Source organism: Oncorhynchus tshawytscha, linkage group LG09, assembly GCF_018296145.1.
Source record: "Oncorhynchus tshawytscha isolate Ot180627B linkage group LG09, Otsh_v2.0, whole genome shotgun sequence".
In the NCBI taxonomy this organism is placed as follows: Eukaryota; Metazoa; Chordata; class Actinopteri; order Salmoniformes; family Salmonidae; genus Oncorhynchus; species Oncorhynchus tshawytscha.
Genome location: NC_056437.1, coordinates 21,911,439 through 21,928,462, shown reverse-complemented (window position 1 = coordinate 21,928,462; position 17,024 = coordinate 21,911,439). Strand labels below are relative to the sequence as shown.

At 43.5% G+C, this 17,024-nt stretch overlaps 1 protein-coding gene across 5 annotated transcripts in view; it reads right to left on the bottom strand.

Moving 5' to 3' along the window:
* Window positions 1-35: 35 nt before the first annotated feature.
* Window positions 36-17,024, bottom strand: part of LOC112257565 (autism susceptibility gene 2 protein) — a 28,074-nt gene continuing 11,085 nt past the window's right edge. The window contains exons 2-19 of one of the 5 annotated variants that reach the window (XM_024431226.2): window positions 12,954-13,160; window positions 10,882-10,974; window positions 10,727-10,753; window positions 9,641-9,670; window positions 7,782-7,830; window positions 5,794-6,118; window positions 5,474-5,688; window positions 5,118-5,347; window positions 4,214-4,258; window positions 3,889-3,993; window positions 3,718-3,771; window positions 3,600-3,629; window positions 3,429-3,500; window positions 3,106-3,244; window positions 2,667-2,738; window positions 2,047-2,130; window positions 1,722-1,953; window positions 36-1,542 (exon numbers count right to left, since the gene is read on the bottom strand). In XM_024431226.2, coding sequence (XP_024286994.1) covers window positions 513-1,542; window positions 1,722-1,953; window positions 2,047-2,130; window positions 2,667-2,738; window positions 3,106-3,244; window positions 3,429-3,500; window positions 3,600-3,629; window positions 3,718-3,771; window positions 3,889-3,993; window positions 4,214-4,258; window positions 5,118-5,347; window positions 5,474-5,688; window positions 5,794-6,118; window positions 7,782-7,830; window positions 9,641-9,670; window positions 10,727-10,753; window positions 10,882-10,974; window positions 12,954-13,160 — 3,039 coding nt within the window. In that variant the 3' untranslated portion in view covers window positions 36-512. Of the gene's footprint in view, window positions 1,543-1,721; window positions 1,954-2,046; window positions 2,131-2,666; window positions 2,739-3,105; window positions 3,245-3,428; window positions 3,501-3,599; window positions 3,630-3,717; window positions 3,772-3,888; window positions 3,994-4,213; window positions 4,259-5,117; window positions 5,348-5,473; window positions 5,692-5,793; window positions 6,119-7,781; window positions 7,831-9,640; window positions 9,671-10,726; window positions 10,754-10,881; window positions 10,975-12,953; window positions 13,161-17,024 lie in introns of all 5 variants that reach the window. The other 4 variants (XM_024431223.2, XM_024431225.2, XM_024431227.2 and 1 more) reach the window with 4 other exon arrangements.

Here is a 17,024-nt window from a genome sequence, read left to right as displayed (position 1 = left end):
AGGAGTACTGCAAATGCAAGTGAAAATAAGACAATGAATTGCCAAGTAATTCCATTTTTGTTTAAATAGACATTCTTTATAGAAACAAATGACAGGTTATGTGAATATTTCCACAAAGTGAAAGTCATTTTCAGGTAAGAAACATAGTTACATTAACCTAAAAACTATCAATCAAGAGGAGAACATTTTGTCAGTTTTACCTATTGATAAATAATGTGTAAAATGTGTATTAAACAAAGGTAATGCATTAATTACACAAATGTACAAATTCATAAAATCTATTTCTGTACACAGAGAGGGAATATAAATCTTACAAAATACTCATATATTACTATCAAATAACATTATCCAACAATAGTTATTCAACTTATTCAACCGTTTCTATGCAGACTCACTACTTAAACTTGTTATTTATTAACATATAATCTACAATATACTGTTTTTACATAAAGTCATCAAGTTGAGTGTGTACTGTATAGAGTCTGGTCTCTTATATCTGAGAGACTTCCATGCTACTGTGCCTCCACTTCTTTAGGATTGCAGGATGGGGTTGGGTCCCCAGAGGGTGGGGCACTGGTGGGTGTGGTGTTTCGAGGAGTGGAAGGTATGCCAGGGGATGTGGTGGAGGTGGGCACCAGAGGAGGTGGGGCACTGAGAGTAGCAGTGGGAGGAGTCCTGTTCAGATGGCCACTGTGTGGAGCTGAGGGGCTGAGCCTGGGGTACATCACCCCACCCAGGGAGGATGTAAAGGTGGGTGTGTGTGCTAGGTGGCCCTCCATGGGAGACCCCTGGAGCTGGTGCAACCTGGCCCTCTCCTCTGCCTGTCGGTGACTGTCCTGTAGGTGCTGCTGCGGCTGTGGGTGGGGGTGTTGCTCCCGCTGTCTGTGGCCTCTCTCAGGGTCATAGGTCGTATGTACCTGCTGGCTCTGCAGGTACAGACCTCTGTAGGGGTCTCGTAGTGGATCCCAGGGGCCTGAGAGGTGAAGGGGCACACGGTGGTCTCGACCTGTGGCTAGTGGACTGACCCCCATGAAGGGCTGGACACGGGCTCGCTCCATTGCACTGAGGCTGCTCACTGGGTGCATGGGGCTCATGGAGAGTGGTAGAGAGTGAGGTAGATGGCTGCTCTGAAGCATGCCTGCGACGGGGAAGTGGCTGTGCCTTGATGAGGGGTGTGGAGCCTGAGAGTGGCCTGGTGGGAGTAAGAGGGTCATTTCTAGTGGCCCAGCCATAACCTCTGGCTCATCTCTGTGTTCCTGCTTTATGTTTAAAGGTCCCTTCAGGGTTTGTGTGCTCTCGCTGGATTGGTGATTCTTCACTGTGTTATAAGGGTTTGAGGATCCCCTATCCTGCACCTCCAGCGCTGGAGAGGAGCTTTGCTTCACCTGGACTCTCCCCAGCGAGGTGCAGTCCCTCTCAGCCTGACGACGACCCTGATCTGGGCTACTCCTCTTCCTTTCTGGGCTGCTGCTGCCAATCAGATTACTAATCTGAAAGCCTGAGGATGTGTGGGTGGATTGATGGCTTCTTTCCAGAGAATTTCTATGGAGAGGACAGAGGTGCGGAGGTTAACAGCTGGGAAATATGATATCTAGCCTCTATGTGGTTGGAAAAATAGGCAATTCTTTGAATGTTAGATGCTGTTTCAAAATATAAAATCACAACTTTTGAAGGCCTTTCAGGTTGGGAAATGCCATCTCTGCGCTAGGGCTGTCACTGACCCGTCTCTCTCTGACTCCTCCTTGGTAGCAGAGTGATCCCTTTTCTTAGCTTCCCTTTCCCTCTCACTGCTCTGGACTGTGAGCTTGCGGGCCACATCAGCAGGCCTGGACTGTGCTGGAGGTGTGGGGAAGGAGGGGGGCATTCGTTGCAGGCGGTTCCAGGCTTCCTGAGGGTGGCTGACAAAACCTGGCAACCCATGGCCCTGTCTGTCACCAAACGGGCTGCCTGGGCCTAAAAGATTTATGTAATTTCAATCAAATCAATCAGTTTACCAATTGAGTTGAAACAGTAGGTTGCATTAACTATCTGAGAGCGAAAACCTACCAAGAGATGGGGCACCCAGGCCGCCAAATGCATTAGTTGCCAGTTGTCCAAGGTTTCCATAGTGACTAGCTCGATCAAATGGATCTGAGGAGCATCACAAGAGGAGCACCTCTTAATGGCTGTTGTCTTGTACTTCATACATCATTATTTATTTTTTATTTTATTTTTTTTGCACCTTTTTCTCCCCAATTCCGTGGTATCCAATTGTTTAGTAGCTACTATCTTGTCTCATCGCTACAACTCCCGTACGGGCTCGGGAGAGACGAAGGTTGAAGGTCATGCATCCTCCGATACACAACCCAACCAAGCCGCACTGCTTCTTAACACAGCGCGCATCCAACCCGGAAGCCAGCCGCACCAATGTGTCGGAGGAAACACCGTGCACCTGGCAACCTCGGTTGGCGTGTACTGAGCCCGGCCCGCCACAGGAGTCGCTGGTGCGCGATGAGACAAGGATATCCCTACCGGCCAAGCCCTCCCTAACCCCGACAACGCTAGGCCAATTGTGCGTCGCCTCCATGGACCTCCCGGTCGCAGCCGGTTACGACAGAGCCTGGGCGCGAACCCAGAGTCTCTGGGTTCATTATTTTGACGCTGCACCAGCAGCCTATGGCTCTTACCAGTAAGGTGGCTAGCATGTTGATAGTGGCCGTGATGCGTGGGGGCATTGAATGGTGATGCAGACAAATGACCTGTAGAGGGAGAAGGTACAGTAGTGAGCGAATCAACCACACTAACATGGGCATACAGGGACATAAAGGAGCTAAGGAACCAATAAAAGCCGTTGTTCCCATGACCGTAACAATATCATCATCACTGTACAATATCACCATAATTGTACAATATCATAACCGTACAATAGCATCATAACCGTACAATATAACCATAACTGTACAATATCATCATAACTGTACAATATCATCATAATTGTACACTATCATAACTGTACAATATCACCATAACTGTACAATATAACCATAACCGTACAATATCATCATAACTGCACATACATCCTCATTTAACATAGTAATGAATAGGACATGGAGTAGGCTGGCTAACCTGAGGAGGGCAGGGAAGGTCGGGCCATGTCATGGCCATAGGATAGTCCAGGAGGAAGACCTGGTGCGGCTGGCCGACTAAACAGGTCCAGCTTCACTCTGCTCATATTCAGCTGATGTGGATCAAAGTGCATGTTCTGCTAAAGATAGATAGATAAAGTGGGGAGGAGAGTGATGGACAGAGAGAGGGATTAAAAGCTTAATAGAGATTGAGAGGTGAAGGAGTTGCTGAGATGGGAGGACACAGAAAGCATTACTTCACTGATTACCGGTTTTGGAAAATAATTAATGCATTTTGTAAATTAATGAATGCATCTTGTGCACCTTCATTCTCTGCTGGTGGCGATGAATCTGCCATGCGATCTGGCCATGCATTAGACACCATTTGCCAGCCTTCTGCAAGAATAGAAGGACAATCATTTGATTAGTCTTAAACCCAAGGGCTAGAATTCTGTCGACAAGCTTACAGAATGACAGCGAATGGCATATTCTTACCCTAGCTGATGATCTGAATGGATCAGCTATCTGTGAACAGAGGGAGAACAGAGGGTTAATATCTGAGCCTTTACTACAGTGTTTTATTCATAACTTAATGGATAGAGAAGAGGCCTACCCGTGGGTCCTTTGGTAGTAGAGGGACTTCTGGCCGTGTCACTACATCCATAGACTAGGGAGGGATGGTAAGTCACATGATTCGATTATTATGTGGTTAACACAAGGCCATAAAGGAGACAGACAGACAGTCAGACAGACACACAGACAGAGGGAGTGATGTGGTATGGACCTTAGGCTGGAAGGCTCCTTGCAGAGAGCTGAAAGGTCCTGGGGGTCCTGAGTGGGGGTGCAGGGCTGGCATGCCTGGCATCACTGGGGGGTAGGAGGGGTAGAACTGGGCAAGACCACACACAGGTTAAGATGAGAATGAATGAAGTGGAACGTCAGGGGAAACAAAAGATTAAACAAACACTTCGTACACCCAGAGTAGATCTGTGAGTAAATGGCATATAACTTCATTTCTTTGAGAACCATAATATGATACAGAATAATGCCTTTGATGGTAATCCAAAGGAACATATTGTCATCTTTCTGAAAACAGTACTTTAACTTACATGTCTTAGGTAAGGGTTTTCCAGTTTTGCTGAGTACTTTTCCAACTGAAAGACAATTTTGTGAGAACACGTCAGTAATATGAACAATATTAGACAATAATATAAGCATACACAAAGAAGACACAAATGTAAAAATGCTACAAATTATTATAAAAAATATAAAACATTAACCATGGCCGTCCTGTTCTACACCTCACATTACACAAAGTGCCAGGAAGCTATGCATGCCAACGACTGCACAGCACGGTGCATTCATCTCAGCTCATTGACTGTTTAACAGATGCATGTACACACTTCAGGTGGCTATGTTCAGAGTTTCCATATCTCAGCTGCTTAAGCCTTAACTGAAGCCCTGCCAAGGCCGGCACAAGCATCCATGAGCAATTACCCACGATCAAAAGCACTAATGACCTCATTCCTTCTGCTGCGGCACAGTCATTTGTCCTGACAGCAGGGTTTTGGTGTGTCAAAACAGCCATGAGATCCATTTACACTGCCTTTACCAACTGCCAGTGGAACAGCCAACCATTTCAGGGATCATACATAAAAAAAATTCTATGCTGAAATATTTCAAAATGTTCCCGGGTGGGTGTAAAAAAATGTTTTAGTGTAACTGGATCTGAAAGCAAAAATGTATCTCTTGGGGACTGTATCTGATATTTCTGTGTGATATTTGAGATGTGAAACTAACACACACACAGGGTTTTCCCCAGAGTACAGGAGGCAGATGCTGAGCCTGAGGCTACACTATTAAGAAGATGAGTTTGGAAAACAGCAAAAACAAAGCACTCTGTAAACTCTCTGGTTTCTGGGTGACCTAAAATGTTCTTTACAATGAATGTGGGATTTGATAATAACATGAACTCATATGAAGAGGTTTGTAATGGCCATGTGCTGGACTTACATTCAGGGCAGCTGTGCGACCCATATTTGGGGGTGTAGAGACGATGCCTGGTGGAGGAGGCAACCCGTTGGGGTAGGGTGAGAAGGTGAGCTGGTGTTGGTGCTGATGTTGGTGCTGGTGTGTGTGCTGGTGGAATTCTGCCCTCAGTAGAGGTGGCTCAGAGCCTGCCCCTCTAAGTGCAGTCTGTGCCAGGAAATGGTTGTTCAGTTCCTGGCGAAGCAGGTCATGCTCTGTTGTGGGGGGAGAGAGGCGAGGTTAAACGTCATACTCTATGATGACTTCTGCTCTTTACTCACCCTTTCTCACAACCTACACCTGTTGTACATTAAATCTCATTTACTGTTCATGCCTCTTACCTGAGCAGCCTGCTCGAGTGGACCGTCCTACAATACCGCTGGTTGCTAATCCCGCAGGACTAGTGAACATGGCAGGGTGGCGATGCCCATGACCTGGCAGGAAGAAGTGGGGTGCGGACAGCTCTGAGATGGACAGGGGGAGGGCTGGCAAGGGAGAAGAATGGCGCCCGAAGTGGGGGGATGGGGGGAGGGTTCGCTTGTGGGACCCCTCTATGCTGCTGTGGAGAGGAGGAAGGAAAAGTTGTAAATAAATATCAACCTCCTCTAGGATATAGTATTATTAAATGGTTTGAACAAGTTCGGTCAATGCCATGTCCTACCTGTTGTGGAGACCAATGCACAGGGGATGACCCTGGTGATGTGACAATGGTTCTCTCTTGACCTGGGATAGGCCTTGCCCTGGCAGAGTTGGCATGGTCGGGTTGTGAGGGGACGTCCTCTCCTTCTTCACACACACAGCAGGAGGTGGGGTGGTGGTGAGAGGAGCTGCAGGGACAGGGCTGGCATCGGTCAGAGCGCCAGGGGCGGGGCTGGCAGCGGGCAGATCGAGGGGCGTGTCGCTGCTCTGCTCTTGGCTGCGTTGTAGACCTGACACTCTGGCAGAGCTGCACACCTTCGCTTCATCCCTCTGGTCAACACCTATGTCTATTAGCAACCAGAGAACATAGGCTATCAACCACAGTTTGACAGAACTTAGTAATTTAATGTTCTTTCCCACTTCAGATAAATACTGATATTGATGTGTCCATACTTAGCTGAAACAACCTTCAGTCAGAGTGGTGAATAGCTTCTAATCTCTGCTGTACTAGGCCTACATCTAGAAACAACAATGAGGCAACAACGAGCAGCTTCGTAACAGCCAGTGTGTCTTGGAAAAATTAGCATGTTCATACTACAAAGTGCTTACAATTTGTTAGTTGCACCAATAGATCTTCCATTCACTGCCAGAAAATGATCATTAAATTCAACAAACGGCCTATTTTCCCAGCACCAAACACAACCTTAGTCTCTATTCCCTGCAGTCTTTGAGCTCTGACAAGAGCTGAGGGCCCTGGGGAGAGACTAGTGGTGTGTTTACCATTATTCGTAATCATAACGTTCAATAGCCTGAACTCCAGACGGCTTATTGGGAGACTGAAGAGACCTCCAAAGCAAACAACAAATGCCCTCTCTAAAGCCCACCACAAGCAGCTTGGAGGAAGTGAGAGTTAAATGGGGAGCTCCTAATCACGTTCACACAAGACATATTAAACCCCTAGCTCAGCTCTAAAAGGTTCTCACCACCAGCCAGCCAGTGGGATTAGAGCAGGTTTTATGCTGCCTGACCTTGGATGTGCGTCTCCTTTTGGCTTTTACAGGCCAAATGAGTTTTAGTTTGAGAAATCGTGGGTTTTGAAGGGAACACAATCTATCAAGCTGCCCCTATACGGCCAAACACCTCAGTCAGTAAAGATTGCTGAATGGGAACAATACCATTCAGTGATGTTGCTTTCAGCACCATTCTTTTGGGTGAAAATTGTATTTCATTGTTGAATTTCAGCACAGGAGGCTGCAGAGGGGAGGCTCATAATAATGGCCGGAACGGAGAAAATGGAATGGCATCAAACACCTAGAAACCATGTGTTTGATGTATTTGATACCATTCCACTAATTCCAGTCATTACCGCATCCCGTTCTCCCCAATTAAGGTGCCACCAACCTCTTGTGAATTTCAGCTGTTGTTAGATCACAATATGGAATTGATGGCGATGGTAAGGATGACAATAGGGAACATTGCAGTAGATTACAAAATTGCTTGAGCCAATAGTCTCATTGAGCATGAAGTGTGACTAACCCGTTCCTAGCCCCAACAAAGCATCTAAGCCACTGGGAGTAGAGGTTCAATCCAATTCATAGCTAAAATGTTTTGTAGAAAACATTTATCAACTATTTCAAATCACTCAACTCAATTGCACAAATATATCTGACAAAACATTGCATCATTATTCGGTTTTACTTTAAATATAATAAATCTAGAGCAGAGACTTTCCACAGGGTAGAGTAACATTATACCCACATTGTGTAATTAAGAGCAAGTGTGTGAGGATCCTAAAATGACAAAGGCCATAACACTTTGCCAACAACTTGACCACTGTGTGGCTTTAAAGAGGATTATTCCCTTATTCGAGTGAACAGAAATGGAATGCCATAAAAAGCATGTCACTAAGAGAGACACATATCTATTCTGTAAATAGCAACAGCTAAACGAGGACAGAGAGTCAAAAGCAAACACGCTGAATACCCCAGAATCCAGAGGAAATATTCTTACCAGTAGTTTTCCTTAGTGTGAAGAGTTTATCAGACACAATCCCTGAAACCTGAGTTAGAATGAGAAAAGAAAGGAAATAACAAATACGTTAGCCTAGCTAGAGGCTAAATTAGGATTCTGAAGGTGCCGGTAGTGGAACTGTCCAGAAAAGTGGTTGCTTTTCCATCTTTATCAGCTCTCTATCAACAGGACTGTTCTGTATACTGGCTCTTGTTCCACTCCCAGACTCGATGTGCACTTCGTCACTCAAGGGGGTGTGTTCAAGTTCCCAATGAATGTAAATGAGAACAGAGGGACAAAAGGTGAGACATAAATCTTGGTGAACCCAGTCCAATGACACGAGGGAAAGTTTCAAAATGAAACTGAATGAGATTCAATCGAAACCATTCTTAAATAATTTAATGTATTACGTGACAGCTCAATGCAAGTATATTTTTGACAGGATAGTAAAAAGCATCTCAACATAGATTACATATTAAGAGGTAATTCATGTAATCAGTCATATCTTTCCTGTAAGAGCACTCACTAGAAATATACATAAATGTCCATGACATTTACCTTGTGAAAAACTCATTAGAAAGTGGATGAGACAAATTAAGTTAGTGAGTATCTTATTACAATCAATAAATTACATTACCAACCGTATGTTTCTGATTAAATTGCTGAATATTGGCCAGATTCTAATAACAGGCAGCAAAGGACACACACACATACGCGCACACACGCAGACACGCACACACAAACTAGACTAATCAGCCATTTTCATTTAAATAATATATGTGGTGAGAATATATGATGTTCTGTGTATTTCTCATCTTTAAACTTGATGTTCTTTGCAAAGTCATACGGACGCTGTGAAACCACCTGATTATGGACTAATGGAATCAAATAAAGACGAATCAAAATGAGCAGACTTAATTGCTACATCAAATTGTTGATTTACTGGGTCTGAACTCAGCTGAAATTCCTTTGGTGTTGCAAATGTAAGGACCTTATTTACAGCTATTCCTGGAATCCCTCAGTTGATTAACAACCTAGCAAAATGCCACAATACTGTAATCTGGTTTATATGACCTCATGAGTTCAATTTCAGTTTTGGAGCCTCCAGATTTAATTTGAGGTTGCTGACAAAGTAAATAGATCATATGGAGGAAATACAGAGACTAGTTGTTATTATCAGAACATCTTGACTTTCGTAAAAAGGTCTAATGATGTTCACAGTGTAATCAAGTTAACTTCCACAAATTCCCTAGATCAAATCCAATAATGAAATCAAAGAGTGCTGGTATTATTAACATATAGATATTTATAACAAGTTTAAATTAGTATAATGTCCTCGGGACACACAGACTGAACCTAACACTCACAAACCAGTAATAAAACACAAGACTAAAGACATCACACACACTGTTTACGCTGCCCTGATGTAAATAAAAAGGTCAGCCAAAAGACCTGACTCCCATCACAACCCTGCCTGGCATTTGGAGGACCCCCTTCCTCTCAGTACAATAAAGCCTGGCCAGCTGACAGCGCAGATGGGAATACATGTGTAACCGGTGTGAAATGGCTAGCTAGTAAGCGGTGCGCGCTAGTAGCGTTTCAATCGGTGACGTCGCTCGCTCTGAGACCTTGAAGTAGTTGTTTCCATTGCTCTACAAGGGACGCGGCGTTTGTGGAGCGATAGGTAATGATGCTTCAGGGTTACTGTTGTCGATGTGCAGAGGATTTCTGGTTGAAGCCCAGGTTGGGGCGAGGAGAGGAACAGAAGCTGTTACACATGGCTGAATGACAGAATAGTAGAGCACTGATACCTTATTATCAGTGATAACAGTTGTGAAAAGTGAGAATGTTTATCTTGCCTTGTCATCGATGTCACTCTCACTGTCACACTGCGAGAGAAAGGATGTAAAACACAGCATTAATTCATGAGAATGTATCAACACCTTCATCAATCACAAACACTCAAACTGGAAGTGAGTTGTTCACATTTCTGCTATCTGCCTCCACAGTCATATCAATATTACCCACAGGAACAAAAAGTGTTATTATTTGTCTAGAGATTATAAGGAGACCTTGATTCAAGGTCATGACCTGTGTTTTGAGTGACACTGCCGTGTTTACTCCTACTCTATTGGCAGGGAGAGAACAGCAGAGGATACGAGACTAGAGGCAGTAGTCATACGAGTGACTGATGGGTGTTTACAGTAAGCTTCCACAGCAGTATTTATCTTCATTAACTAAGCTTTCATTACAATATCCTATTCCATGAAAACAAGATTGTGGATTAAGAAACTTGACTCCAATCATTTAATTTAGTATGTTCAATGAAATCTTGATAAATATGTGCTGTATTTACAAATAATGCATAAAGAAACATTGAGATCCATTGAGATCAACTAATAATCCTGGTTAGATTAGGACTAAAAGCTGTGGTTATGTCTAGTAGTAATATCACAAAAACAGTCTGTTTACAAATCAAGAGAGAGAGAGAGGATATTATTATACATTATGTATGTTACCTCGTTCCTAGTGACAGACATGTGTTTAACTGCTGTGTGAACTGATCTGTCTGCTCTAAGGGATTCATCATGCCAGACGACACAGCAGCACAACTGTGAGCTACTGTATCAGCCAGTCAATTTATACTGAAACCACTGACAACACGTGTCTCTCTGCCTCACTCCCCTAATGACTCAAGCCCTGCTCACTGTCAACATGTCAAGGTTACTCAGATCCACAAATCACTAATCCATGTTGACATGACACCTGTTTAGCTACATTACTAAATATCAGCCTGTTAGCTTTTGAGAACATTTTGTCACAGACTGTTCTTGTTCTCAAAATGGTAAAGATAATCACTGACCCGGTTTTGCCCTCATACTCTGAGAATGACTATAGGCAGATCCTGGACATTAATTCTGTCAGAAAGAATTGAAGTCACTCACCGAATATCCCCGACCAGAGAATGAACTCTGTGGAAAGGAAGGATAATGTTAATGAGCAAGGGCTTATGATAGATTCTGATAAAGGCCTTCTGTAATCACTCAATAGGATGTTGTTGCACACAAACATATCTTTATCCAGACAACACTGCTCATACCTCACTATGGTGTCCTTTGGAGTTGCTTCTCTGATGTGTGCCCTGTGTTTTGGTGACTTCAGCTCTGTCTTGCCTTCCTAGAAGCCCCTTCACCTGAGGAACATGATAGACTAATTATCTTCCGTTCTTTGAGTCCATGGTTATCTATATTACATTGAAATGGTAGACAGTACATTTATCAGCCCAGAAGAGAATCTGGACCACCAGAGGGCACTATCGTATTACAGACATCAGTGAGTGATTACACGTCAGTGAGGACATCCATTTCAATGACACAGTTAACCTGATTTAAAACAAGCAGAGTTGATGCCCAGACTCATTGACTGCCCGTGATGGGCAATTAGCAGTAGGCCATGCTCTGGCCCATCTGAGAGCCGACGGCAACATGGGTGCAGGTACACAGCGCATGCATAAATGGGCGCACGCACACATAACACACGCACACACACACGCACACACACACACAATTGTGTTGCAATGGAAACCTTAAATGACAGATCCATGAAGCATAATGCATATTCAAACATTGATTCAGGAAAGAACTAATTGTTTCTGGACAAAACAAGACAGAAACGATATTGACTGAAAGCTTAGCACGTGGTGATGATGACACAGGAACAGTATAATAATGTGGTATTGATCTGAGGTTTGATGGTTTAAAGCAGGGCTGCCCAACCCTCTTCCTGGACATCTACTGTCCTGTAGGTTTTCAGTCCAACCCTAATTTAGAATATCTGATTCAGCTAGTTAAGGTCTTGTTGAGCAGCTAATAAGTAGAACCAGGTGTGTTAAATTAGGGTTGGACTGAAAACCCACAGGACGGTAGATCTCCAGGAAGAGGGTTGGGCAGCCCTGGTTTAAAGCTACTGCTACTGTAGCATTCAGCCCGTTCCTGTAGTGTTCTGTTGGCTGCTACACTTCCCTGCTTTGACAGTCCAGCCCAGGACACTGTCTATTTCTGTGTGTGGGTGTTCGTGTGAAACCGATTTATTTAAATAGCATAGATGATGTTTCACAGTTGCTGCGAATATGTCAAACTAGCATCCTTCAGCAAAAAGTCCTGACTTGATTTGACACAGCCAGTGTGCGTTGTCAATGTGCAATGAGCTGTAGTAAAATACACTATCTTTCTGGTGATGAGGTGAAACAGAAGAGATTATGTTATCTTAAGTCCCTCTACTTTCTAGAGAACACTTTAGAGGTTTCTTCAATGACACAATTGAACTGCTCTTGATTGAATCAAGTGTTTCATCCATTTCGTAAAGTAGATTCCATCTACTTACAATGTGCTTAGATAAACAATCAATTCAAGGAACAAAGGACTCTTTGAAACAAACATGATCATAGATCTCTCCTCTATTGCAAAGGAGGCTACTATCCAACATACTGTTTTGCATACTGTTCAGTAGAGGAAACATCCACAAGCCAGGGGCCATCTAGGCGATACCTTACAAGGCGATACCTTACAACAAGTAGTATCTGGTCTACACACAGAGATAAGGGTAGGGGAATTGGCTAGGCCAGAGACTGATATGGAAGCGAGCCTAAGTGTGTGTGTACCTGGTGTGCTCTCTGTTACAAACACAGACACATCCTGGGCTGAGGAGGAAGCTCTTCACAAAGCACCTTATCTCATCATAGCTCTTTATTGGCCCTCATTTCCTGTGTGGCTCCCTCCTGACTTCATGCACAACAGACAGGCTTGTGCAAGGCAATTACTAGACCAGGATGGGAAGCTTCGGGAATTAACCTGATAGAGTTCATTGACTGGCTGGTGCCAACAATGAACACCTAATAATGGAGAAAGTTTGTTTACAACTGATAGAAACAGGATCACCATTAGAAAAATAGAACTGTGGGATTGAAAGTGGATGACTTGCAACAGAAAGAAAGAACTCAAAATAAACAAGCCTAGACTCTAAGCTACACAAACTGTAAGACCTCATTACTTCACTGGGCAAAACCCTTACACATGTGGACACACACATTACCAGGTAGACAGGTTTTGGTTTGTAGTAGAGCATATTCATTCGAAATATAATGAAGGTTAATACCACAGATCCATAGGCTACCTGCTTGTTCTTCTTTGAGTTGATTTTCCCCTTCCCCTGCTCCTTCTCTCCATACTGCTCATGTTCAAAGTCAGCTCCATTGTCAGTGAATACATTCACAGGGATCTCAGCCCTTTCAGAAGCCTTTCGTTTCTTCAGCATCTGGCTCTCCCACTTCTCCTTACCCTCCTGCAACCTCAGGCTCTTTGAGGTCTTCCTCAGAGCCAACTACGAAAGAACAAACACAAAAGAGGCTTAATATCTACAGCACAGAAAGAAAGAGACCTTGGTGTGGATGATGATAATGCTTAGAATGAGTCAATATGACAAGGCGGCAAGGGAATCCTTGCTGAAACCTCTAAGAATTAAATAAAAACCAATCTTAAAGTTTAAAAAAATGGAACTAAAACCATACTCATGATGCTTCTGGGCATGGCTCTGTGTATTGAGGTCATATCCAACCTGGTCTCAGAGCATTTCGTATTATGTTGTACGTAAATCCGAGACACTCCATTTAGTATTATATGTTAAGTTTTGTATGGTATGTATTAATTTGTGGATTTCCATTACCCATTTTGTATGACATGTTAAGAATTACTATTTGTATTATACATTATGATTCGCAAAACACACAATATGTTACGTATTTGCAAATCATATTTTAAGTTACGAACTTGCGAAATGTATCATATGTTAATGAATTCTAGCTACAGTAGGTGGCTAGGTGGCTAATGTTAGCTAGCTGGCTAATGTTAGATAGGCTAGGGGTTAGGGTTAGGGTTAAGTTTAGGAGTTAGGTTAAAGGGTTAAGGTTAGGGTAAGGTTTAGCTAGCATGCTAAGTAGTTAGGGTTAGGGTTAAACTCGCAACCTTTAGGTTGCTAGACGTACGTGCTATACGCCCACCCCTCCACCCATGACTAACCACCCTACTTTTGTTTTTTGCCTTAAGTAACCATCTGTCTTATGTAACCACACCAAATGTAACATATCATACTAATTTGAGTGTCCCAGATGTATGTTTACTATGTTATGTCTAGTATATGAGAGCAGGCTTTCATATCCTATGAGGCAAGCCTGTGAGACTAGAATGTGGGCGGCCAGCTGCTGCCCATTGTCAGGCTGTGGATGTGGGGTCTGGCAGTCTGAGCTAAATGCCCTGTGCCCGGAATAACACCAGTGACCTGCGGGGGGGTTTACCATTGGTGTTGATACACATGTCATCAAGCACAGTGGAGGCAAGCAATAAACACAAACAAAAATCAGTTACAGGTAATCTAAGACACAAATGTCTATTATTCTGTATAAATCAATGATGTCGCTCTTGCTGTGCATGATTCTCTGATCCACCTCTACGCAGACAACACCATTCTGTATACTTCTGGCCCTTCTTTGTACACTGTGTTAACAAACCTCCAGACGAGCTTCAATGCCATACAACTCTCCTTCCGTGGCCTCCAACTGCTCTTCAATGCAAGTAAAACTAAATGCATGCTCTTCAACCGATCGCTGCCTGCACCTGCCCGCCCGTCCAGCATCACTACTCTGGACGGTTCTGACTTAGAATATGTGGACAACTACAAATACCTAGGTGTCTGGCTAGACTGTAAACTCTCCTTCCATACTCACATTAAGCATCTCCAATCCAAAATTAAATCTAGAATCGGCTTCCTATTTCGCAACAAAGCATCATTCAACAATGCTCCCTAACATACCCTCGTAAAACTGACTATCCTACCGATCCTTGATTTCTGCGCTGTCATTTACAAAATAGCCTCCAACACTCTACTCAGCAAATTGGATGCAGTCTATCACAGTGCCATCCGTTTTGTCACCAAAGCCCCATATACTACCCACCACTGCGACCTGTATGGCTGGCCCTCGCTTCATATTTGTCACCAAGCCCACTGGCTCCAGGTCATCTATAAGTCTTTGCTAGGTAAAGCCCCACCTTATCTCAGCTCAATGGTTACCATAGCAGCACCCACCCGTAGCATGCCCTCCAGCAGGAATATTTCACTGGTCACCCCCAAAGCATATTCCTCCTTTGGCCGCCTCTCCTTCCAGTTCTCTGCTGCAAATGACTGGAACTAATTGCAAAAATCACTGAAGCTGGAGACTCATATCTCCCTCACTAACTTTAAGCACAAGCTGTCAGAGCAGCTCACAGATCACTGCACCTATACATAGCCCATCTGTAAATAGCCCATCCAACTACCTCATCCCCATACTGTTGTTTATTTTTTTGCTCCTTTGCACCCCAGTATCTCTACTTACACATTCATCTTCTGCATATCTATCACTCCAGTGTTTAATTGATACATTGTAATTATTTTGTCACAATGGCCTATTTATTGCCTTACCTCCCTTATCTTACCTCATTTGCACACACTGTATATGGACTTTAGATTGTGTTATTGACTGTATGTTTGTTTATTCCATGAGTAACTCTGTGTTGTTGTTTGTGTTGCACTGCTTTGCTTTATCTTGGCCAGGTCACAGTTGTAAATGACAACTTATTCTCAACTTACCTGGTTAAATAAAGGTGAAATAAAAAATAAAAAAATTTGAATGGAGCAATGCAATAAATTAACCCCTAAAATTAACCCCTATGCTGGTGGCTTTTTAGGTATTATTGTTCAATGGAAACGAACTAATCATCAAGTGTGAACTGTGAGCATTCCCCGCTGAGCGTCCCCCCTGCCTGCAGCTTCAGCTATCCATGAAAACAACTGAAAACAACTGATCTAATGGTACAAGTGTAAAGCCCTACCTTGAGCTAATCTCCAGAACCATTGCCATAGTGATATTAATATTCATTCTGCTGAAAGACTAGTGGCGTGAGGTAAATGATGTCTTATTCTGTTTCTCCAGCTCCCTGGACTGTTACCAAGACTCTGATAAAAACAATCCCTGTTAGCTTGACTCTGAATTAGCATCAGGTGTACACATCTGTGGAGAGGCAGGGGGATAGGGGGAGAAAGGAGGGAGAGAGAAATATCCAAAACCAAATGCCAAACAAGGGGAGGATGAGAGAGTGTGGGTGAAAATAATCTGGGGTAGATACGTTTTGCCAGCTACACTGAATACAATAGGGTGAATCCAGCTAAATCCAGGTTAGGGTTTGGGGTGTGAATGGCTTTGAGAAAGAACACTGGATCTAAATCCCAGGTAAAGTCCAGTGGCTTACAAAGGATTCAGTGGATGGAAGGCTCTCATCAAGTTCCACTATCACAGCTGTACCTCCATCCATTCCCTCTCACCATCTATGAAGCCACCAGTGAATATAGCAGTAACATGCATGTTATAACACAGTCTATCCTCAATTAACAGAGTTCATGAGAATCAAGCTATTAACAGCTCATGTTCCACAGCCTCTGCAGTCAGATGTTACATATGAGCTCTCACTAGGCATCTGAACATGCCCTGGGTATGGCCTGCAAATGTTCCACAAAGGGCATGACATACAAGAGGCCAGACAAACAAGGGGGGATGTTAAGCTATTCAAATCCAATTTGTGTCTGCGGGAAGACAGTGCAAAGGGCATACAATCAGCTAATGGCACAATAAGTGCTGCTTCAGCCTCCATTAACTGCTCTGCAAAGGTGCAACACATGCAGGGGTACAACAGAGAGTCAGTCAGTTAATTGTATAAAGTTAATAGCATCGGCTAACATGCCTTTATTAGAGTAATAGATCTGTTATAGTGAAATATATTCCTTCCTATGTTCATTTTTTAAAGCACTACAGTGTATGAATGTGGACCCAGCAGATCTGATGTTCATGGGCGTTGCTCCATTAGATAAAGTACATGATGGATTCCTAAGCTGTGTGTAAAGCTACAGGTCAACAGATAACACCGGTGCTGCTTAGCTGTTAAACAGCGTAAGTCCTATAGAGGCATGAGGAGATACAGTCATGGCTGTAGATAATCTGAATTGATATGCATGATTATTTATGTCTTTATCCTCCTGACCACAACAGAGATAATACTGCAAACAGCCTATCCATAGATCAAGCACTCCATCCATTCCCAGCTAGACCTCTTTCTGTCATTCTGAATTGTTCGATCACAAGCAACTATAGGCCACCAT